Source organism: Topomyia yanbarensis, chromosome 2 (genome assembly GCF_030247195.1).
Source record: "Topomyia yanbarensis strain Yona2022 chromosome 2, ASM3024719v1, whole genome shotgun sequence".
NCBI classification, from domain to species: domain Eukaryota; kingdom Metazoa; phylum Arthropoda; class Insecta; order Diptera; family Culicidae; genus Topomyia; species Topomyia yanbarensis.
Genome location: NC_080671.1, coordinates 241336768 through 241362931, shown reverse-complemented (window position 1 = coordinate 241362931; position 26164 = coordinate 241336768). Strand labels below are relative to the sequence as shown.

The following is a 26164-nucleotide window of genomic DNA, read 5'->3' as shown; positions in this document are numbered from 1 at the left end:
TTGTCGGATATGTGGCAGAGAATTTTTCACTTCTGAGCAGTTGGATCAGCACCAGCTTACCCATAAAGATCAGGCTTACGTTTGCGATATCTGCAGTAGGAAGTTTACCGAAAACAGTAGTCTCACGCGACACAAACTTATCCATGCGGGTGAGAGATCGCACAAGTGCGATATTTGTGGCAAATAATTCATAACTAGTGCTGAACTCACTCGCCACATGCGCATGGATACTGGAGAGCGTCTGTATAAGTGTGATATCTGTGGCAAAGGCTACGTAGAAAGAAGCAGTTTGAAACGTCACCAGCGTGTTCACATCGATATGAATCTTGCGGATCAGATATTTAGTTGCGACATCTGTGGTAGAAAGTTTCTTGAATCTAAAGAACTTACGCAGCACAAACTTATCCACAGCAAAGATCGAGAATTCAGATGTGAAGTCTGTGGTGGCGGGTTTATAAAATATTCTCACGTGACTCGGCACATGCAAATCCATACAAACGAACGCTCATACAAATATGACCTCTGCGAGCAGGAGTTTCTTTGAAGAGCACATTTGACCCAGCATAATCGCAGGCATGTTGGCGAACGACCCCATGGCTGTGATTTGTGTGGAAAAAGATTTGTTGAACGTAAGTCATTTGATGGGACACAAGCAGCTGTACGACAGGTCAACGAATGGTAGCATGCGAAAAGGAAAAATTAAGGAATCTACCGCGACCGAAAGCATCCACGCGTTCGCTAGAGGCGGTAATGGGAAAATAAAAAAGGAAAAGCAAGTTCTAACATAAATTATCTGATTGAAAGCAATGTAAAGTCTTGTTTATTATAAAAATGTATTTAGTAACTTTCTCTATATTAAATTACGGCGCCATTAAATGACCCTGTTATCAACAATCGACACTATAAAAATTATCCACTTTCTTACCAACGGCCTGCTGAACACTCTCGTAACCATTGTCTTGTAGGAGCTGTTCTAGTTCAAGTCCCACACACATAGCAAACCATCCTGGCGACCAGATGCTCCCATCTCGGCCTGCCACTGGTCTATGAAAATACATGTGATAGGACCGCAATGGCCGTTTAGGGTGAACTGCAATAGGTGGCTATCGAGTCGGAACACTTTAACAGTGTGGCCCTGGCTGCCAGTCATGACTGTACCGCCCGCCACTTCCAAACATGTCACCGGTGACCCTGCTGGTGAAACTCCAAGATACATCGAAGCTCCTCCTCGGATGCGTTATGTTGAGCTGGCAACGTTGTGGACGGATTGCTGAAATAAACTAATGCTTCCTGCCGAACCGGTGCGTACGTGAGCTAAAAAAGAATAAGAATTAGGGCACTTGATGACATACTTATTGCAGACTGAAAATTAAATGACTTAGAATATACAGTATTTTAAAATAACAAGTAAAATCTGTCTGTTCTGCGCCCTAGGTGAGCTTAAAAAATTGCTTGAAACATAGTACTTACTTCGCCCATATGCAGACGTAAATCCCCAATCGATCTGACAACCTTGCGTGTACGTTTCCAGTCTCAGAGAATCGATTCGTCCACTCAACCGTGCAACTATCACTTTGTCACCGGCGAGCTTTATGTTCGTTACCCCATTGTTGTGGGTGTTTTTGTCATATATACCCTGCAATGAAACGTCCGTCAATAGTTGTAATAAAAAACAAATGACTCCATACAATTTACCTTAAAGTTACCAGTCGTTCCCTCCCAGAACTCCAACCGCCCGTCTGCACACCCAATCTCTGAGATTACCAAAAAAGTCCAGGCACCTCCTCCAGGTGGCTGAGAACATTCGCCAGCGCTCATCTGCTGTCGGGGTGGGATGAAGCCGTAAGATTGGACTTACTCTCCACCGCTGCTACATCATAGCCCTTGGTCGAATTATTCCACAAAAACCGAATTCGCAGATCCGCACAAAATACCTTTTGGGCATACACGATTATCATTTGTAAAATGTTTCTCATAGTGGACGGTAAAATGAAACCATTCTGGGTTAATATTTTCCTGCATCTCATTCTGATGATGTGCCTGGTGAAGTTAAACTGTAGTTTTTTCTTCAGTTTGGAAGCAAAACTGGTCGGCGAACTTTCGGAAAACGGGAGACAGCTGATGTTTTTGGATTCCTTGGCAGGATGAAATACATATCAGATAGGTATAGCTATATAGAGAAAACAGGAAAAAACAAAAAAGATGTCATCGATGTTTGAAGAGCACTTTTCACTTTAGAGCAGCGTTGTCAGATGGTTTTGTATAATAGGTTTGTTCTAGTACACAGAAGTTGCTCCGGAGCAAACAGAAGCAAAAAATACTTGCTTTTTACTCCAGTTTGCTAACGGAAGAAGAAAAAAAAGAACATAGGAACGATTTTCTCTCTGTTTGCTCCGGAGTACTTCCACTTTCTACTGGTACTGAAAAAAATCTAATATCGGTATAGTTCTAAATAAAAAATAGGTATTTATCGGTGTGAAGATGTATGCTAACCAAAAGTTACCTGCAAATTATTGGTTTTAAATTATAGATCATTCTAATGTTATGTAATCAAACCTACCGAGCTCAATCGATTTCAGAATCAGTTGGTGAGCTTTATTTTAAAATTTTGATAGTAACCTGGCAGATTGCTGAATCAATTTCCGGATGATTTGATGTGGGGAAGACATTTTCTAAAAAGGTCCAAACGTAATATTAATTGATCTTATTATATGAAAATCGTTATTTTTTGGAAAGAAAAAAGAAATCGGTATTTTTAGTAACTTTATTGGTTTTGAAATTAAAAATCGGTTTAGATATCGATAAATCGGTATATTCTGCAACACTGATTTGGGGTTCATCTACGTCAAAACAATGTTTTTGACAAATTGGAATGAACTCTTGAAGTTCATACCCAGTAAACGAAACGGCGAATAGCCAGATTAAAATAGATGCCGGCGAGCGGTAGGCTACTGGAACTTTGTTATAGGCTACCCGCCGTAACTTTATTTCATATTCCCCACTCGAAGTTCATCCAAATGGTGTAAAAGTATGGAGAATCGAGGTAAAATAGGACAGGGTAATACAAAGTAAAATGGGCAGTTCGAAGATTTTTTTATTTTTTCAATAGTTAGAGACACCAAATTAACGTGACAGTATTCAGAATCGATCCAGCGATGAAAACGGAAGCTGTTCTGCATATAAAATTTTTTGACGAGAAAGGTCTATTGTCGAATCTCGTCCCTCATCTCGCACAAGACACGCAACAGGTCATCTCCAACGAGCTGTTTAGAAAGAGATCCTTCGTTATCGGAAGGATTGGATCCCTGTGGAATTGCAGGTACGTCTGTACTCAGCAAATCTCCCAAAATTTCTCCATCCTCCCCTTCTTGGTTGTCGGGAGGAAGTGCTGCCTGTTCGTCATTAAAATGACTGGCATAAACTGCTAGAACTTCCTCCAGCAACCCCGAAATTTCCTGGTTGACCTCCCCTGCCGCATAATTTCGGATAACTTGGAGCCTAGGCCCCAAATGAAGCAACCGTGTTAGATAAATCTCCTTGTTTGGGTACCTGTACTGGAGATCTTCCTTGATTGTTAGTAGTTTACCAAGGCAGATCTCCTTTTCTTCACCCACGTCACCCCGAAAATTACGAACTAATTCCCTCCGAGACGACCGCTCATGCGACAAAATTCCCCGAAGACGCCGCTGCCGCTGGACACCCGAAAGATCCGAATCAGGAGAGATAAAAATGCTTCGAGATAGCAACTCAAAATCCAGCTCATCGAAATGCAAATGATCGACGCGCATGAACACACACGCTTGGTTGAATTTCTCCAACGCCATCATAACTCGTGCTATATTGGAAGAAATCACCAAGACACAAAGCATGTAAGTACTGACACAGTATTAATTTCAATTTTTCGCCCACTAACGATTCCCCCCTGCTCCAAAAATGTCTCAAATCGGATTGAGAATTCAAGGCAATTGGCCACCGCAACCGAATAAATGACAACAACCTTCAAACTACTCGTCCGGCAGACCAAACACAAACAACGCAATCCACAAATTCGGACAAAAAAGGAAAATACAAAAAATCGAAAAAATATACCAAAAATATAAATAAATAAATAATACGACCGCGGTACAATATTGCGGAAGAAACCTCACCGACTGTTCTACGAAAATGCTCGATTTAGTAGAAGCACCCCACACTCTGGAAGAAAAAAATATTTTCCAAAATAGGAAAATATTTTTTTCAGCGTGCCCCACGTTGGGCGCCAAATGTAAGTAGGGGTTTGCCCACTACTCGGGTTCTTAATTGCCCGGCGGACCCTTCCTTTCAGGGCGGCCTAGGTGCTCCTACCGGAATTTCGGATTGTCGTATAATAACAAACAAAAAAGAGCAAAAAACAAATAAACTAAATTTACCGACTTTTATTCTCCTCTCCTCTGTGCTGCACTCTGCCGGTGAAACTAATCAGCTACTGTGGTAGCTGTGGTGTATCCGACCGGCCGGGACTCCGACGGCCGTGTTCTCCCGCAGGTACCGTTGGCTGCTATCGCAGCGGTCCTTTACAATTAGCCAGGGAGGTGAGCAAGGCTCTTTTGTTGGAACCTCCCTAGCGACGGGGCGATTAATCGCCGGATCCACTCACTCCCCGTGAATGGCCCAGGTAGATACCGCAGTAAACTACCTCAGGTGGATCCGTTGTCCTACCTGCTTCGCCCTCCTTTGCGATTAACTGTGGAGGAGAGCTATGCTCGTTCGGCTGATCCTCCACAGTGAGGGCGGCGTGGTGTCGCTGGGTCCTTGGTAATTAGCCGGGGAAGCGAGTGGCTCCTTTGCGTTTAGCTTCTGATATCCGGCGACCCAACACCACAAAACACTATGGTAACCGAACCACGACCGACACTTTTCGACGGGATTACTTGCCGTCGCACGCGCGCACTGGAACGTTTTCTAGTGGCGGAAAACTCCCGAGAAAAAAAAACTTCTAAATGGACGTCTGTTCTACGCCGTGGTTCGTCACTTTCTAACTCGATGGCCGCCTTCCGCACTCGACTATCACAAACCGCCAACCGCCTTGTCGCACAGCTGTCAAAGACGAGCAGCATAACCAGTACACACGAATTTTTGCAAGAGGAGAGCGGTAGCCTACCTAAGCCCTATGTTACTAATTCACAAACATAAAACAAAAATTATCTAACCTATCTGTATGAATAAAACCGTTCACAAACGCGAAAATGAACAAAAATTTACAACTAAATATGAACGGTACCGAACAGCGGTGAGCATAATTTTACGTAAACAATACACTCTACGGAGTGTATACGCAAAAAACGGGTTACAAAATATATCACCAGGGGACCATTCATAAATGATGTTGGATATTGACAATAGGGGAAGAGCGTCACGTAACGAGATAAAAACTAAAAATGAATTTTAGACGTATCAGCGGATCAGGGATAAAAAACCAACAACATTGCTTATGAATGGCCCCCACACAAAGAATATTCCATAACGAATATCACGTAACATCGGTGACAGAGCATTGGGATCAAGGCCAAGTCCCCCTGGGTCGTGCAAAACTGAGAAGCAACATCAATTTAGGCACAGATAGCAGACGTCCATTTATTTTCATTTTGTTTTGTTTTGTCTTTTCATTTGTTTCTCCTGCTATGATGTGTGCGGATCGGTGCGGATCGAGCGTGACGGCCAAGGAAACGGAAAGCCAGTGGCTCAAACAGATCAGGAACAGGAGGGAGGACTACGAACAAGGGAACGGACAACAGAGGAGAAATCGTTTACTTATTTATTATAACTACGATACTAATCACAATTATTTTGCTTTTTTTGTTTCGTTTCAGCAAACCAAAATCTATACGGACTAGCACATACGAACAGTTAGGCTTTGTATGCCTGTATGCATGGATGTGTATAGGATCAATGTATCCCTGAGCAACATGGAAGGACACCTCTGAGCCGCCAAAACGCTCATGGGAAGCCGGGTGCGCGGTCGTAGGTGTGACCATAAAGCACTGCACACACTGTCAAGTGCAACGGATAGACGGTAGGTGTACAGTTAATGCACATAGGTTGCAGAAATAGGTTGTTGAGACAGCCCGATTGCACACTGATAAATAACAATAACAATATTCTACATGCTTTAAAAATGATTACAAAGGTTTTGAATCAGTTTTATTGATTGACCACATTATCTTTGTACAGTATTATTGAGACCACACATGATCCACTTCGGCACCGATTTCTGTTGGCCAACCGCATAAATGACAGTAATATTTACTTAACTCTGAATTTCTAAGAAACAATTTGATTTCAAAAACATTTTAATATGGCTTAAAATGATTTCGAAATTATTCATTACAAAAATGTTACACCTAACGAAGGCTAACAATTTTCTCGTTGTTTCACTTCATATAGTTTCGTAGTAAGTAGGGGAAAGTGGTCGGTTGCCGTCACTGGACGGCTGTCGACAATTGATTCGTAGGTTCTGTACTACAACCAAAATATTTGTTGAACAAGTGAAAACCTGCTTTAAAGTTTTTTTTTGATCATTTGCTTAGTGTTATAGAAAGAAGCAGATCAATCGAAAAAGTATGCCCATAGAATATTTACGAAGTGAATTAATTTTATATTATGGTTCAAAAATTGAATGCCACCGAAATGTTCGCTACAATTGTTTTTATTCTGTTTTTTAAAATGGTTACTAAATCGGTTGTCGGTTCCCAAATATGATCGGTTATGTGCACCCCATTTTTGTAGCAAATGCTTAATTCTCTCTAACCCAATCAATATGGGTATTTTCGGAACAGGCTTTACTAGTAGATACCAGAGATCGATTTTGGACGCAATTCTGAAACCCAACATGGCAACTTCCGGTGAACCGTTTTTGATAATTTACATGAGAAAAGCCCATGGGTCGTGTTTTCACCGCTGGGTAGCACTGTATACACCAAATTGTCAGGACTAGAGAGACAAGGGGCCATTCATAAACCACGTAGACCAAAATTTGAGAATTTGATTACATTGCTTGAAAATTTTCCATCACGGTATTACACTTAAATGGCAGCAACAGAAGCACATCTTACCTGTGAGGCGATCGTAAGCCAAGAGATGGCCGGTCGAGGTTGCTGCGATCAATGAGCCCTTTGGCTCGTCGTTGATAACGCTGGTGTGCGTAAACGAGCAATGTATTAATGGCTAAAAAAAATCGTGTTGCCCAAGGCATTTAGCTGAATACAATGCGGTCGTCCCGATCTGCCATGCCAAACTTTATAGCGGTAATATTTTATGCTGGCGGCCATTTTGTTTTAGTCTTACGATTGATTATATGCAATTATGCGATGCCGTTATGCTAGAACAAAAGGAAACTATTTGTTTTGTGATTTGAATATAATGTGGTTGTCCCGAACCGTCATGCCTAGTCTTCATTGCGGCAAGGTATTTTTAGCTGATATTTATGCGCGAGCGTTTTTATTCAATTGCGATGTGGCGTACTATAAGGGTCCGTTCATATACCACATGGAAAAAAACCTTCTTTTCTGACCCCCTTGTGGACAAGTGTGGACAATTCCTAAACCCCTACCACCTCCCTACGGTGTCCATGTGGACTTTCCAAAAATGGGTAGTTTCATTAAAATGGGATTTAGAAAATTTTCCCATGTGGAAGACTAATATGAAGCAAACCTTATGAAAATCGTTCAAATCTCAACGACTTATGATATTTTATATTTACATTTCAAAGATTCATCACAAAATTGAAATAACCTTTGAATTCTTGAATTGATTGGTAATTTCAACCTCTAGCTATGAAATCCAAAATTAATGTGATTAGACCATGTTACAGATGATTGCATCAACCCGAGCAAAGTCGAACATCAAAATTACAACAAGTAGAAATTATATTTTGATAATAGCATCAAATTGAAATCTTATTTTGCTATCAGTTTTAGATTTTTTTAAATATGACATCAGATTTTGATCTCATTTTGCTATCCTTCTTTCTTGGAAGAATTTTCTATGTTTATATTTCTTTGGTGAAACATCGAAGTGAATTCATATTTTGTTTCAAAAAAAAAATTCAACATCTCAATGAGCTTTCAATTTACTCTCATTGATAGCACAATTAGTTTTCTGTTTGATGTCATAGGGCAATTTTGCTGCTCTCCATTTTGATCTTTTAACCGTTAAAACGACCAAAACGACAACAACCTGCGTAATCACAACATCAAGTTTAGTTTTCAATTTGTTGCCAGACTCTGCTCGAAAAGTGATTTAGATAAAAAAATTCTGATTCTTTTTCGTGCGAATTCTTATGATTTTTTCGATGATAGTTGTCATAGATGTTTTCAATTTTCACACGTGCTGCACACGCACATACTATGCTGTTATAACTAGGGGCAGATCACTCTAAGAATGTATAACAAATTTGCATCAAATTAGAAAAAAATGCATTTAATTTCCATTTTTGCATCAGCCTTGCACTCCCTCGTAGAAAAGTTTGTTTAACAAACGTCCTACGCTGATCCACTTTGTTCGACGTTTTGTTAAACGTAGGGCTAGTTTTTCTGTATGGTTTTGACGTCTTACACGCAACGCAAAGAACATTGCACGCAACGCAAAATACATTATGAATTTCTATATTGATGGAAATAAATGCATTTATTCCCTAGTGTTATAAGCACTTGGATTATTCAAAAATCGTGAAAAAATTTGAATATAACCACTAACACCAATGACAATGCAAATTTAAAACAAATTATAAAAGACAAAAATATGATGACGTGGACATTATCCATACCCCCATCCCCATGGACAAGCATGGACTTTCTTGTAACCTCTACCCTTTCCTAAATTGTCCACTTGGTATATGGATAGCCCCTAAGGTGATTTTTGCGAAATATAATTTTTGCATGCGGCTGTTAAATTTTTTCTTTGCAGACTACAAAGCAGCCATTTTTCATGACAGGCGACCAAGCAGCAATTTTGCTAGTATGAAAAGGCACTTGGTTTAGACGCTTTCACAATTCTTTTTGCCTTTCTCAATAGAAAGGTATTGCAATTCCTCTGAAAACCGACTTTTTAACGGAGGCCCGGAGCGCCGAGTGACATATACCGTTCGATTCAGTTCGTCGAGTTCGGCAAATGTCTGTGTGTGTGTGTCCGGAATTACAGGGTGATGCAGAAAATGTCGATTTTAATAAATTCTGCAATGAAAGCGTCTAAATTACAGGGTGATAAGTACGAACACGCAGAAAATGTCGATTTTAATAAATTCTGCAATGAATGTATAAAGGTGAAAAAATTTCCAAAATATGACCACAACTGCTTCGATTTGTAGTATTAGGTCACTAACATCCATTCAAAGTCTATTCGGCCACATTGGCCACCATCCTCCGTTCCGGAAGTCCCGGCGGAAGCATCTAAATTCAGAATAACAGTTACATCGGTTTCTCGGAGATGGCTAGATCGATTCGACTAAACTTGGCCTCAAATGAAAGGTATTGCGTCCCCGTAAATGGCTATTTAATTTCATCCCGATCCGACTTCCGGTTCCGGAGTTACAGGTTGTGGCGTGCGATCACATAGCAAATTGTGATTCAAACCGATACTCCGATGAAAGCAAAAAAGGTAAAAATTTCGCTAAAATGTCTCTCAAACAACTTAAATTTGCTGTTCTAGGTCACCGACGGCCAACCAAACTTTCATTGACTACATTGACCACCATAGACGGTTCCGGAAGTGCCCGGGAAAAGCGGCCATCTTTCAAAATTTACGAACTCACATCAGTTTCCCGGAAATGGTTGGGCCGATTTTCACAAACTTAGTCTCAAATGATAGCTATAATATCCCCATAGATGTCTATAAAATTTCGTACGGATCGCTTATATGGGTCCGGAAATATAGACTAAATCGTCCGGTCACATATGAAATTCCCATATAAGCCGGAACTCAAATTTTTTTTCAAAGGGGGGACCTCATGAAATTTCAGATATCGAATTCGTATTTTTAATGCCAAACATCTTTAAAATGCATGAAACGTCGAGATTTTATGTTATCTCGAAAAAAATTTTTTTTATAAAAATCGACTTTTTGGGACTTTGCCGATTTCGCACCTTTTTGCCTTTCTCAATAGAAAGGTATTGCAATTGCTCTGAAAACCGACTTTTTAACGGAGGCCCGGAGGGCCGAGTGACATATACCATTCGATTCAGTTCGTCGAGTTCGGCAAATGTCTGTGTGTATGTATGTGTGTATGTATGTATGTGTGTGTATGTGTGTGTGTGTATGTGACCAAAAATGTCACTCATTTTTCTCAGAGATGGCTGAACCGATTTTGACAAACTTAGTCTCAAATGAAAGGTGCAACGTTCCCATAGGCTGCTATTGAATTTCTAATGGATCCGACTTCCGGTTCCGGAATTACAGGTTTACAGGTTTTCATTAACGCGTTTTTTTTTTAAATTTACGCGGTTTTCATTTACACGGCCTGTATCCCCCGCGTGAAAAATCTGAGTGTAATTGCATCGGAAACAATCACATTCCCAGCAGAACTTTTTGTTTTTTAATTTCAAACACTTTTGTTTCGTACTGCACACAACGGAAAATTTTAAAACAGAACTTACCGTCCCAGCAGCAGTTGAAGCGGGTGTTCTTTTTCGATTCAAATTCAAGCCATGTCTTAAGCGTTACTGGACTTAAAATTGTTTTCCCAGTTTAACCAGTCGGAATATCTGTCCTACCCTATGTATTTAAAACACAGTTCTAATTGCGTTTTAAGGTATACAACAAATACGGTTGGGTATACTAATTTAAATTTTAAAATAAATCTGTTTTAAATTATGAAACAAACCGCTGTACTGAAGATATAATTATGTCAGTCTTATTACCACATAAAACACCTATATAACATAAAACGCTGCAGAATTGGTTTAATAATACAATGTTTACACTACAGAGTTATAACACGTTTTAATAATTAGCAACAAGAAAAATGTCACCAAGATAGCATAAAAACCCGTTTTAACTGGTAGTGCGAACGTTGCATAACAATGTAATTTATCAAATAATTTCATTTTTCCACCACTAATCGATCAAGAAATACTTACACTTAAGATTGTTTACTTAAGTTCATTAGTACATTATTGAAAATTTAAATGGAAAATGAAATTTCATATTTTATGGAGAATCTGTATATTTCCGTTGGCGGGCGTGGGTTTCCTCATCACAGCTCTCAATATGGAACTTTTCTTTTGAATATATTTTCTGGACAGACCAGCCTATTTTTACTAGATGGATCAGCCAAATAATGCCAATCACCTAGTGAGATACTTGATTAATTAATAGATTACCGTTAAAAGACCTTCAATAAATTATGTTTTAATGGGGAGGGTATATAGCAAATTATAGCATATGAAAACAGGCGAGTGAACAAGAACGTGTGTCGATATGTGTGATAGATAAAAAAGCTATATTTTTAATGTCACCGTGGTCGTGTCCTGTACACAACCCTTTAATTTTTTAAATTTTTTACACGGACAAGGTGGGGGAGGGTTACCGTCAAGCTACGTAATTACCAGAGTGGGTACTTAGAGTTTTGTTACGAAATGCTACAATGGGGGAGGGGGTGTTAAAAATCACTCAAAAAATGCTACATCATTTATGGATGATCCCTAATGAAGAATGATGTTCAAAATGCCTTTGATGGTAGTTGAAATGAATAAATTTCCTTTTTTAATGCAAAAAAAATAAAGATTTTTTTCTGAAAAAATTAAAGGGTTGTGTACAAAAAATTAAAGGGTTCCGGTTCCGGAGTTACAGGTTGTGGCGTGCGATCACATAGCAAATTGTGATTCAAACCGATACTCCGATGAAAGCAAAAAAGGTAAAAATTTCGCTAAAATGTCTCTCAAACAACTTAAATTTGCTGTTCTAGGTCACCGACGGCCAACCAAACTTTCATTGACTACATTGACCACCATAGACGGTTCCGGAAGTGCCCGGGAAAAGCGGCCATCTTTCAAAATTTACGAACTCACATAAGTTTCCCGGAAATGGTTGGGCCGATTTTCACAAACTTAGTCTCAAATGATAGCTATAATATCCCCATAGATGTCTATAAAATTTCGTACGGATCGCTTATATGGGTCCGGAAATATAGACTAAATCGTCCGGTCACATATGAAATTCCCATATAAGCCGGAACTCAAATTTTTTTTCAAAGGGGGGACCTCATGAAATTTCAGAAATCGAATTCGTATTTTTAATGCCAAACATCTTTAAAATGCATGAAACGTCGAGATTTTATGTTATCTCGAAAAAAATTTTTTTTGTAAAAATCGACTTTTTGGGACTTTGCCGATTTCGCACCTTTTTGCCTTTCTCAATAGAAAGGTATTGCAATTGCTCTGAAAACCGACTTTTTAACGGAGGCCCGGAGGGCCGAGTGACATATACCATTCGATTCAGTTCGTCGAGTTCGGCAAATGTCTGTGTGTATGTATGTGTGTATGTATGTATGTGTGTGTGTATGTGTGTGTGTATGTGACCAAAAATGTCACTCATTTTTCTCAGAGATGGCTGAACCGATTTTGACAAACTTAGTCTCAAATGAAAGTTCCCATAGGCTGCTATTGAATTTCTAATGGATCCGACTTCCGGTTCCGGAATTACAGGGTGATAAGTACGAACACGCAGAAAATGTCGATTTTAATAAATTCTGCAATGAATGTATAAAGGTGAAAAATTTTCCAAAATATGACCACAACTGCTTCGATTTGTAGTATTAGGTCACTAACATCCATTCAAAGTCTATTCGGCCACATTGGCCACCATCCTCCGTTCCGGAAGCCCCGGCGGAAGCATCTAAATTCAGAATAACAGTCACATCGGTTTCTCGGAGATGGCTAGACCGATTCGACTAAACTTGGCCTCAAATGAAAGGTATTGCGTCCCCGTAAATGGCTATTTAATTTCATCCCGATCCGACTTCCGGTTCCGGAGTTACAGGTTGTGGCGTGCGATCACATAGCAAATTGTGATTCAAACCGATACTCCGATGAAAGCAAAAAAGGTAAAAATTTCGCTAAAATGTCTCTCAAACAACTTAAATTTGCTGTTCTAGGTCACCGACGGTTTTTGTAAAAATCGACTTTTTAGGACTTTGCCGATTTTGCACCTTTTTTCAGTTCAATATTACCGTGGCTGTTTTTTCTTTTTCAAAATTTTAGAACTCAAATAATGATTTATTTTCCTGTATATAGTTGTCATGTGATGTATAATAATAAAATGTAATATATGCATTTAAAAGCTTTTAATGAATATAAACAACGCACACATTCTCGTGATTCGTGATTGAGAAAGGTACAATTGCACCGCTAGGTGGATTAAAATAGGTTTTTTTCTTTCGAGTCGCCATTTTGTTTTTGGGAAGCCTTTCAGTTTACACGCTTTCAATCTTTCCTTATTTTGGTTACCGCGTGGGGGATTCTAACTGGATTCTTTTTACAATAACCGGCAGGATCGCCCATGTAAGAATTTGATTTCGCCAATGCTCCATCTACTATTAAATTTATTCTACATCATTTTCACATCAATTTGTTCGATCTTTTTCTAGGTTATCCACGATACACAAAACTCTCGCCGAGATACACGCTTATTTGGAATTATTATATTTTTGCCTTTCTCAATAAAAAGGTATTGCAATTGCTCTGAAAACTCTGAATTTCAAATGGATCCGACTTCCGGTTCCGGTGGTGAGCTCAATCACGCAGAAAATGTCGATTTTAATAAATTCTGCAATGAATGTATAAAGGTGAATTTTTTTTCCAAAATATGACCACAACTGCTTCGATTTGTAGTATTAGGCCACTAACATCCATTCAAAGTCTCTTTGTCAACATTGGCCACCATCATCGGTGCCGGAAGCCCCGGCGGAAGTATCTAAATTCAGAATAACAGTCACATCGGTTTCTCGGAGATGGCTAGACCGATTCGACTAAACTTGGCCTCAAATGAAAGGTATTGCGTCCCCGTAAATGGCTATTTAATTTCATCCCGATCCGACTTCCGGTTCCGGAGTTACAGGTTGTGACGTGCGATCACATAGCAAATTGTGATTCAAACCGATACTCCGATGAAAGCAAAAAAGGTAAAAATTTCGCTAAAATGTCTCTCAAACAACTTAAATTTGCTGTTCTAGGTCACCGACGGCCAACCAAACTTTCGTTGACTACATTGACCACCATAGTCGGTTCCGGAAGTGCCCGGGAAATCCGCGGCCATCTTTAAAAATTAACGAACTCACATCAGTTTCCCGGAAATGGTTGGGCCGATTTTCACAAACTTAGTCCCAAATGATAGCTATAATATCCCCACAGATGTCTATAAAATTTTGTACAGATTGCTTATATGGTTCCGTAAATATAGACTAAACCGTTTTTTTCGAAGGGGGGACACCATGAAATTTCAGAAATCGAATTCGTACTATCTTTAAAATGCAAGAAACGTCGAGATTTTATGTTATCTCGAATTTTTTTTTATAAACGTCGACTTTTTGGGATTGCCGATTTCGCAATTCAATTTTATATTAATGTAGCTGTTTTTTTTGTTTAACAAAATTTTAGAACTCGAATAATGATTTCTTTTCTTGTATATAGTTGTCATGTCGTGTATAATAAAAATGTAATATATACATTTGGAAGCTTATAATGAATATAAACAACGCAAAAATTCTCGTGTTCATGATTGAGAAAGGCACAATTGCACCGCTAGGTGGATTAAAACAGGGTTTTTTTATTTGTGATCACATCATTATTCCCGAAAATGTGGTGGGGAAGCGGAGTTACCCTTTAGATTCCCCCTCCTTCCCTCTTGCTACGTGCCAGCGTGGACTTTGTACTAATCTTTAGTTAAAATATAGGTTGCCTGAAACTCACTCAATTGCAATGAATGTGATCCGTCAGTGCAATAGTAGTGCGTAATATTCGCACCAGTTTTTCACATAGGTACATAGATTGTGCATCTAAGGGACCATCCATAAATGAGGTAGCATTATATAGGGGAGGGGGGAGTTTTGTATTTTGTGATGATGTGTGACGACAGGGGGTAGGGGGTCATATCATGCTACGTAGCTTTTTTTAAGGGGAATAGGGGTTGACTTGTTGTCACGACAACCTTACCTGTTTCATGTAACTAAGATAATTTTTTATTTTATTGACATTAAAAATGTCTTACTCCACTATCTGGGGCTAGGTGTCATTCTAAAATCTAAACTATCTCCCATGTAACGAAACTATGTAAGGTTTGCACGCTTATAACTCCGATATTACTAGATGGATTTTAATCATTCACACACCAACCGATTCAGAAACACCTAACTTAAATATTGGTAATAATTTAATATCTCCCCAATAAAAGTAGACTTTTGAAAATTGGTAAAATTAAAAAGTTCACAAAAAACGGGAAAAATACCATTCGTGATGCAGATTTCTCAGACACAGCCGTCATTAGAGGGTAGGTTAGTGGCTCAATCACACGCGAAAAGTCATAAATAGAAGCAACGCATGTCCGTTTAAATCAGTTGTTGCTCTTATCCCACACGAACAACGTCGTCTCCGGGCGATGCAATAAGCGCTATCGATTTTCGGTAACGTTGGCATTTGCACACACTCGCACCTAAGTGACTAAACCATATACGGTTAGTTTATAAATAGAGGTGACGCGTACCCGTTTGAATCAGTTTTTGTTCTTATGTCGAACGGGTGAGATCATGGCTGCAGCGTCTGGGCACTACAATAAGCGGTAGACGCTATGCATTTTCGGCAGCGGTGGCCGTGTGCGGATTTGTCAGGTACCAGCATGGTGTCACAGAATGATTTGCAAAGTGGGTGGGCGGGGTGGCTGGATTTAATTCAATACGGTGTGTGCTGCTTAAGAGCGTTGCGTTTGAAAAAAATATATTTATTTTTATGCATGCGTGTGCGTTGTAACTTGTTAATCCATGTGTACGGCGCTTTGTAGCTGCGTAGGGTAAAGAGCCAATTGGTTTTCATGTTTCATATTTCGGTTATATGTTTTTTATGAGTAAGGCATCTGACAACGTGCTTCTGTAGTTATTGCACTGTTCAGCAGCGTAGTATTTTATATAGGAGAGTACACTCAGGTTTTTTACGCGGATTTTGAAATTTACGCGGTTTTCATTAACGCGTTTTTTTTTTAAATTTACGCGGTTTTCATTTACACGGCCTGTATCCCCTGCGTGAAAAATCTGAGTGCAATTGCATCGGAAACAATCACATTCCCAGCAGAACTTTTTGTTTTTTAATTTCAAACACTTTTGTTTCGTACTGCACACAACGGAAAATTTTAAAACAGAACTTACCGTCCCAGCAGCAGTTGAAGCGGGTGTTCTTTTTCGATTCAAATTCAAGCCATGTCTTAAGCGTTACTGGACTTAAAATTGTTTTCCCAGTTTAACCAGTCGGAATATCTGTCCTACCCTATGTATTTAAAACACAGTTCTAATTGCGTTTTAAGGTATACAACAAATACGGTTGGGTATACTAATTTAAATTTTAAAATAAATCTGTTTTAAATTATGAAACAAACCGCTGTACTGAAGATATAATTATGTCAGTCTTATTACCACATAAAACACCTATATAACATAAAACCCTGCAGAATTGGTTTAATAATACAATGTTTACACTACAGAGTTATAACACGTTTTAATAATTAGCAACAAGAAAAATGTCACCAAGATAGCATAAAAACCCGTTTTAACTGGTAGTGCGAACGTTGCATAACAATGTAATTTATCAAATAATTTCATTTTTCCACCACTAATCGATCAAGAAATACTTACACTTAAGATTGTTTACTTAAGTTCATTAGTACATTATTGAAAATTTAAATGGAAAATGAAATTTCATATTTTATGGAGAATCTGTATATTTCCGTTGGCGGGCGTGGGTTTCCTCATCACAGCTCTCAATATGGAACTTTTCTTTTGAATATATTTTCTGGACAGACCAGCCTATTTTTACTAGATGGATCAGCCAAATAATGCCAATCACCTAGTGAGATACTTGATTAATTAATAGATTACCGTTAAAAGACCTTCAATAAATTATGTTTTAATGGGGAGGGTATATAGCAAATTATAGCATATGAAAACAGGCGAGTGAACAAGAACGTGTGTCGATATGTGTGATAGATAAAAAAGCTATATTTTTAATGTCACCGTGGTCGTGTCCTGTACACAACCCTTTAATTTTTTAAATTTTTTACACGGACAAGGTGGGGGAGGGTTACCGTCAAGCTACGTAATTACCAGAGTGGGTACTTAGAGTTTTGTTACGAAATGCTACAATGGGGGAGGGGGTGTTAAAAATCACTCAAAAAATGCTACATCATTTATGGATGATCCCTAATGAAGAATGATGTTCAAAATGCCTTTGATGGTAGTTGAAATGAATAAATTTCCTTTTTTAATGCAAAAAAAATAAAGATGTTTTTCTGAAAAAATTAAAGGGTTGTGTACAGGACACGACCACAGTGACATTAAAAATGTAGCTTTTTCAAGAGCGTGCAAATGAATTTTATCTATCACACATATCGACTCACGTTCTTGCTCACTCGCCTATTTTCATATGTTACAATTTGCTATATACCCTCCCCATTAAAACATAATTTATTGAAGGTCATTTAACGGTAATCTATTGTTACAATTAATCAAGTATCTCACTAGGTGATTGGCATTATTTGGCTGATCCATCTAGCTGGTCTGTCCAGAAAATATATTCAAAAGAAAAGTTCCATATTGAGAACTGTGATGAGGAAGCCCACGCCCGCCAACGGAAATATACAGATTCTCCATGAAATATGAAATTTCATTTTCCATTTAAATTTTCAATAATGTACTAATGAACTTAAGTAAACAATCTTAAGGTTAAGTATTTCTTGATCGATTAGTGGTTGAACAAATGAAATTATTTGATAAATTACACTGTTATACAACGTTCGCACTACCGGTTAAAAAGGGTTTTTATGCTATCTTGGTGACATTTTTCTTGTTGCTAATTATAACGTGTTATAACTGTAGTGTAAACATTGTATTATTAAACTAACTCTGCAGTGTTTTATGTGGTAATAGGACTGACATAATTATATTTTCAGTATAGCGGTTTGTTTCATAATTTAAAACAGAATTATTTTAAAATTTAAATTAATATACCTAACCGTTCTATTTGTTGTATACTTTGAAACGCGATTAGAACTGTGTTTTAAATGCATAGGGCAGGACAGATACTCTGACTGCATAAACTTGGAAAACAATTTGAAGTTAAGTAACGCTTAAGACATGGCTTGAATTTTAATCGAATAAGAACACCCGCCTTAACTGCTGCTGGGACGGTAAGTTCTGTTTTAAAATTTTCCGTTTTGTACAGTACGAAACAAAAGTGTTTGAAATTAGAAAACAAAAAGTTCTGCTAGGAATGTGATTGTTTCCGATGCAATTACGGGATTTTTTACGCGGGGGGTACAGGCCGCGCAAAATGAAAACCGCGTAAATTTCCAAAAACGCGTAAATGATAACCGCGTAAATTTAAAAATCCGCGTAAAAAACCTGAGTGTATTCTCCTATATAAAATACCACGCTGCCGAACAGTGCAATAACTACAGAAGCACGTTGTCAGATGCCTTACTGATAAAAAACATATAACCGAAATATGAAACATATGAAAGCCAATAGGCTCTTTACCCTACGCAGCTACAAAGCGCCGTAAACATGGATTAACAAGTTATAACGCACACGCATGCATAAAAACAAATATTTTTTTTCAACGCAACGCTCAAGCAACACACATAAGTCGCATCCTGCCGTATTGAATTGAATCCAAACCACCCCACCCACCCACTTTGCAAATCATTCTATGACACCGTGCTGGTACCCGAAAAATCCGCACACGGCACCCGCTGCCGAAAATGCATAGCGTCTACCGCTTAGCATCCAGACGCTGCAACCATGATCTTACCCGACATAAGAACAAAAACTGCTTCAAACGTGTACGCGTCACCTCTATTTATAAACTAACCGTATATGGTTTAGTCACTTAGTTACGAGTGTGTGCAAATGCCAACGTTGCCGAATATCGATAGCGCTTATTGCATCATCCGGAGACGGTGTTGCTCGTAGGGGATATTAGCAACAACTGATTTAAACGGACATGCGTCGCTTCTATTTATGACTTTTCGTGCTTGATTGAGCGACTAAGGTGCCCTCTAATGACGGCTGTGTCTGAGAAATCTGCCTCACGAATGGTAATTTTCCCGTTTTGACGTAGGACTTACGTCTTTCTTTACTATACTGGGTGTCATTTCAAAATTTTCAAAACGGATGCGTTACGTACACTTTGAACTCTAATAACTTTTCTCCTACTAAAGGAATTACTAATTTTGTTTCATAAATCGAAAGGAAAACGTTCAACGCTTGCTATTGATACCTTGTTTGCTATGTAAAACTTGTTTAAAAAGTTCAAAAACTACTTTTAATGCGAATCAACATTAATGCTAAAACCTATAAATATGGGTGTCACAGTTTTTCTTAAAGCCAGACGTGTGTAAGCCACAGAGCAGAACACACGTACGTGTGCTGCTCAACGAGAAGCTGCATTTTGACCACCAACCAAATCATAGCTACTGCCTTATCGCTGCCAACCAAGAACAGTCGTCGCCCTGCGTGAAATTCATTGCTCTCAGAAGTGGACAGAGTTACTAATTCGCAAGCTGCTCTTCCAGTGCCTGGTCCGTGAGATTGCACAGAATTTCAAAACCTACTCTTCCGGAGCTCAGCCGTAATGGCCCTTTAAGAAGCCAGCGAGGCCTGCCTGGTTAGTTTGTTGGAAAATACCAATCTGTGCGCTATCCATGCCAAGCGAATAATCATCATGCCGAGCGGGAAACGGCGAAATGATATTCACAACAAACGGTCCTTATTAGGACCACAAAATCGTTCTCAGAAGAATTACAATTGAAATTTCCATTTCGTGCTTTGGAAAATAACTTCCCTCTTATCGGGTTAGTTATTTTCTATAATAATATCCGAAAAATGTGCGATAAAACCAATAAACTGACCAATTGGACGGAAGCAATAAAATACCTACAACAATTTGAGTCAGAAAAGTGATATTAACGGAAAAATGCTTCGATCGTTTCTAAGTGTTTGGCAGCTGAAGTTGCCGATTTGTTTTCCAACGTCAATTATTTGCGCTGTGCTGTACGGAACAGATTTTTGCGCGATGTGTTGGGAAATAATTAAAACAATTGTGTAGTAGATTCCGTAGATTTTACCGTAAATTTTGATAGAAATGATTTTGTAAAAGCATTAATTAGCCGTGCTTTGAATGGTGGTTTTTGCAAATCTTTCTAGAACATTAGTGAATGTGGAAACCCTGCTACTAAGCGAATGCCACGCCAAAAAGAATGATGAAAATATTTTCATTTGTCGCACAAAGGGATGGACTACCATCTGCACTAAGAAGTTTATAAAAGAGATCGCATTCCGACATACAATGCTCATTCGATGTGAGCTGCGAAAGGGGAATGTTCGTGTATGTACGCAGCAGAAGCGAATTCGGGCAAGGTTCGAATCGTTAGCAAGGATTCTCGTCTGGTATCACCAAACATAGTTATCTACAAACCGTTATTTTTAGGATGAAAACATAATGGAGAAAGAATTGAATTAGAAAGTTCCATTTAATAACTTGCATTGAGTTTGCGCCTGTCAAGTCTGCTGTACTTTATCAATGACACATATAAACCAATGTTTATCGAATTAATCTACAATGCAAATCTTTCTAGAACATTAGTGAATGTGGCAACCCTGCTACTAAGCGAATGCCACGCCAAAACGAATGATGAAAATATTTTCATTTGTCGCACAAAGGGATGGACTACCATCTGCACTAAGAAGTTTATAAAAGAGATCGCATTCCGACATACAATGCTCATTCGATGTGAGCTGCGAAAGGGGAATGTTCGTGTATGTACGCAGTAGAAGCGAATTCGGGCAAGGTTCGAATCGTTAGCAAGGATTCTCGTCTGGTATCACCAAACATAGTTATCTACAAACCGTTCTTTTTAGGATGAAAACATAAAGGAGAAAGAATTGAATTAGAAAGTTCCATTTAATAACTTGCATTGAGTTTGCGCCTGTCAAGTCTGCTGTACTTTATCAATGACACATATAAACCAATGTTTATCGAATTAATCTACAATGCAAATCTTTCTAGAACATTAGTGAATGTGGCAACCCTGCTACTAAGCGAATGCCACGCCAAAACGAATGATGAAAATATTTTCATTTGTCGCACAAAGGGATGGACTACCATCTGCACTAAGAAGTTTATAAAAGAGATCGCATTCCGACATACAATGCTCATTCGATGTGAGCTGCAAAAGGGGAATGTTCGTGTATGTACGCAGTAGAAGCGAATTCGGGCAAGGTTAGAATCGTTAGCAAGGATTCTCGTCTGGTATCACCAAACATAGTTATCTACAAACCGTTCTTTTTAGGATGAAAACATAAAGGAGAAAGAATTGAATTAGAAAGTTCCATTTAATAACTTGAATTGAGTTTGCGCCTGTCAATTCTTGTATACATTTACCAGTGATTCATATAAGCAAATGTTTATCAAATTAATCTACAAACCCGAAGGTTTTTGCAAGTCCTAGAAAATCAGTGAATGTGGCAATCTCATTCGACATGAAATTTCCAGTAAACATTCATTCAAAAAGTGCATTGGCTCAAATTATCCATGAATGTCATATGATATGCCCAAGTTTAGTCCTACGTCAACACCGCGGTTACGTCCCTGGCATTACCCACTCCTAGTTTTTCGTGAACTTTTCAATTTTACCAATTTCCAAAAGTCTACTTTTATTGGGAGATATTAAATAATTACCAGTATTTAAGTTAGGTGTTTCTGAATCGGTTGGTGTATGAATGATTAAAATCCATCTAGTAATATTGGAGTTATGAGCGTGCAAACCTTACATAGTTTCGTTACATGGGAGATAGTTTAGATTTTAGAATGACACCTAGCCCCAGATAGTGGAGTAAGACATTTTTAATGTTAAAAAGTCCTTTGAAATGCAAAGAACTTAGAAGAATTTTGGCAGTTTATTTTTTGCGTGGATTTCGAAATTAACACGGTTTTTTAAAAAAAATATTCTAAGTCCTTTTGAATGCAAAAGACTTAGAAGATTTTCGGAAAGCTGGAAGAGACGGGTCTGGAAGACTCCTTATGGCCCACACTAGAGATGGTCGGGTTTCAGTTTTTTCGAACCCGAACCCGACCCGAACCCGAGCGCATGAAAATTTAAAAACCCGAACCCGACCCGAGCCCGAAATTATAAAATTTGAAAAACCCGAACCCGACCCGAGCCCGAACATTTTAAAACTTAAAAACCCGAACCCGACCCGTACCCGAGAATGAAAATTTTGTAAAACCCGACCCGAGAATATTAAAATTTGAAAACCCGAACCCGACCCGAACCCGAAAATTTAAAATTTGAGAAGCCCGATCCGAATCTAACTTGCTAATACGGAGAATCTACCAAAGATCTCGAAGATTTTTAATTCAAGGCACCCGAGCTAGACCCTTGACTCATCTAAGAATAGTAGAATCTCTCGAATCTGAAGTACCACCATCAGAGTCGAAAAATGTTTTTTTCGTTTACCAAAATCTGACGAAAATGACGAGCGAGCGATGCTACTTTCTAAACTACTAGACCATTACGAAACCGAAAATGAGACAACGGCCTACGACAAAGCATGCGGATAAATTCAATTTCATTATTTCCTCCATACATTCGTTTTCGCTTCGAAATTAAGAACGACATTAGTCTCTTCGATATTGCACATAGCGCTGGCCAAACGAATAGAAACTAGTAACGATATTTATTTGTCGTTGTTCTATTTGGGAGCATTACAAGCTAGCGATTATATTTAACGATTGAAGCACTATTGGTGTGCATATTTCCTGTGTTTGCGGCGTTCTAGTTGCATTTTATGATGCACATTGCTATAATTTCATTTAATGAAAATTAAAATAAAAAATCAAAATTACTGATTTGAAATTAAAACGAGATTGAATTTTCGTATTGTCATAGGAAAACGAAAGTCACTACTTCTGCTACTCGCTTCCATAGAATCGAAAGAAGAAGGGGCGTTGTTTTTATTGTTTTGCTTTGTGTGAATTTAGTAACGAAGAAGGCAGCGAAAAGACGAAGGTGAATTCAGTGAATTTCATCGTTCATTGAATGGGTATGAGAATTTTAGGGGCCCTGACCACCATACGCATTGAGTTATATCTGCATATGGAAAAACAAATCACTGCCGAGTTGAATCCGCATTTATATTTACTATTATTGAACGTCAAATTTGTAACGTGCTGAGAAACTTGATAAATCGTTGATATCTTAACCGGAAATTAAGTTAAATCGGCGGCCAACTCATGGGGAAACAGAAAGCTTCATGGTCACAGTTTCCAACAACCTTGCCCGTCGTAATTAACCAAATTTTCTGATTTTTTTATCAGAAACCATTCCTGCAAGGCAGTTTTGTGTAATTTATTACATGTATTGAATTAAGCTATGGCAATTGGCAATTTGTATTCGACAGTTTACATGACGTCACCCACGTTACTGGTTGGAACGGTCAAACCTGTATCGAAGGGTATCAATCATTTTCTGACGTGTTCTTGATGTACCATCATTAGCGTTAGGACGATCTATGATTGGGTATCTAAGTTATTTTATGCTTCAGATTATACGGTATGCGCGCCAATAGAGATGCTTCGACATCTCCAATGGAGCTCTCGGAACGACTCCAAACTTTTAAAAACCCGTAATGGCTTCAACAGAACACACAAAATTTTTGCGATCATTTCGTTAAGTTCATGAAAATTCATGTATTTTCATGAAGGGATCATCCAGATCATGCAACAGCTCAGCCCGGGAGCAATCTGACAGAAAGGTCTTGTATCATATATGTATCACTGATTTGATAATGGTGCTATTATCCCATCACCATATGAGTGTCATGACCAACGAAACCTGGCGGAAGTGAAGCTAGGTTTAGGTATGATGGAACAAAGACAGTCTCTAGAAAATAAATTTGGCCTAAACTATCTGCTTTTAAAAAAATGTGCCCTTTTTAAATTGGAGCCGCCATAATGAGTCCAAATCCTTATTTTTCCGTTACAGTTTATTTTAATTGCAAGAAATCTTTATCATAAACCAATTTGATTGTCAAACTTTCGTGAAGGCAGGTACAACCTATTTGTTTCATTTGACCAATTTAACAGTGCTTGCTTAAAGTTTGTTTAGGGTACAAATGTGCCCCACAAAACCGTTAGCGTTACCCAAGTAACCACTAAGCCGTGAAAATGGCATCAATTCGGTTTTATAGTCGCTTATAGATCACGGGTAGCAGAGCTTATAGGTGCAATATCGTACTTTAGTGTTGTTTAAAGGCCACTTTTGGCGAAATATTCGGCTGATATACTGCCTACTCCTACTTTTTCCACCGCGCCTATGGAAATATGTCAAAACAATTTGTGGTGGGTATAACCCACTGCTTGAAAAAAAACAAAACAAAAACAGGAAATAAAAAGTTCTCTCTCGTTCTTTCTTTCATGGTCTTTCTATCGCATGCGCCGTTTGCTTTTTTTGCAGTGCCGCGTGCGTTCCAGGTTCGAACTTCTACCTTTAGAAGATTTGGAAGTTACTTTGCTCCAGCGCGTTTGCTGTTTGATCGATTTGGGAGTTGGTTAATCTAGCTGATATTTGCCGTTCTTAAATTGAGAGATTTCTGTTGTGAATATACTTATAATTGGGCGCAAGGTTTTGATCATATTTTTTAAAACTATCATTAGATGTATACTAAATTGAAAGAAATCATGTATCATATCATTTATGGCTCGAAGGTTATGTGTCCTTTAATTTGTTTACGACGACATGCCCAAACCTCGGAAGCTGATAAAGTTTTTTTATGCTTAGAATGTGTCTCATATCATTTGTTTTGATTTGGAATTTATTGTTTAGAGTAATGGAAATGTCAACTATAACAGGCATTAAAATGGCATCGGTGACTACCGTATCTGGCTTATAGTTACAGGGTTTATAAGCTCTACAATAGAGCCTCATATACCTATATAGGACCTGTTTTAATGCTTAAAATTCGTAGTGCTTATAAGCATTAGCAAGGCTTATATAAAGCTTATAGACATTTGCAAAGCTTGTATAGAACCTATAAGCATCGAAAAGCTGTTATAAGGTGAATATAATGCTTGCTTTAGTGCTTAGTGGTTACTTGTGTAGTGTTTTGTCATGTGTACATAATTCAAAAAAAATATATTTTTTTTAAAAGCAAAATGTCGATACATAGTAAGCGAGAAACTTGTGTAAAATTGTATAAGTTCCAACTCTGCTGAATAATGGTATCTGTTATTCGGTATAATAAAGCACTATAGCAAAGTAACTAGTAATGCGTTTGGATCGGTATCGTAATTTTTGCTTTTGCGGATGAAAGAGTCAAAACACATTCGTGAATATGATTTGTATATAGTATGCAAGACGCATCATTCGATTCGTTATCTTCTGCAGCCCAGGCTCTGGAACATACTTACTTTATATACACGTACAATGCACCGGCTCTACCTATTCCTTCGACGCCTTCCTGTTTCATCTCTGTTGCTGCATATTGCTGTATTTTTAACGTTTGTGTTGGCGTTTGGTTTTCAAAAAAGCATCTTTTTGCACTATTTCAACCAAGAATAGAACCTCTGGGAACTGCTCCCATGTCGTAAGAGGCGACTAACAACATGCTAGGAGTTCCTAGGCCGACGTTTTGCTCCGTACCGATGACTTAATCTGGACGGACCTTAAGGTTTTCCATATTACCCTCTTTCCAGTCTGTATTTAGTGAATCACTGACATATACTCACCTTTTCTGATTCGCCTTTCTTGATTGTGTACCAACGTTTTAAGTTTCTTCTGGCGGTTGTATATTAGCCGTAAATGACGAAATCTAATTCTACACTAAGTAACAGAATGTATTAATATACCGGCACTTCCACGCCAAGGTTTAACTTCC

General features: G+C 38.5%; 1 protein-coding gene across 1 annotated transcript; it reads right to left on the bottom strand.

Moving 5' to 3' along the window:
• Nucleotides 1-3898, bottom strand: LOC131682997 (uncharacterized). The gene is made up of 3 exons (XM_058964820.1): nt 1696-3898; nt 1471-1636; nt 1-1314 (listed from the first exon to the last, which is right to left on the bottom strand). The coding sequence occupies exons 1-3, from the start codon at nt 1816-1818 to the stop codon at nt 1238-1240; spliced, it is 366 nt and encodes a 121-aa protein (XP_058820803.1). The 5' UTR covers nt 1819-3898; the 3' UTR covers nt 1-1237.
• Between the last annotated feature and the right edge of the window lie 22266 nt (nt 3899-26164).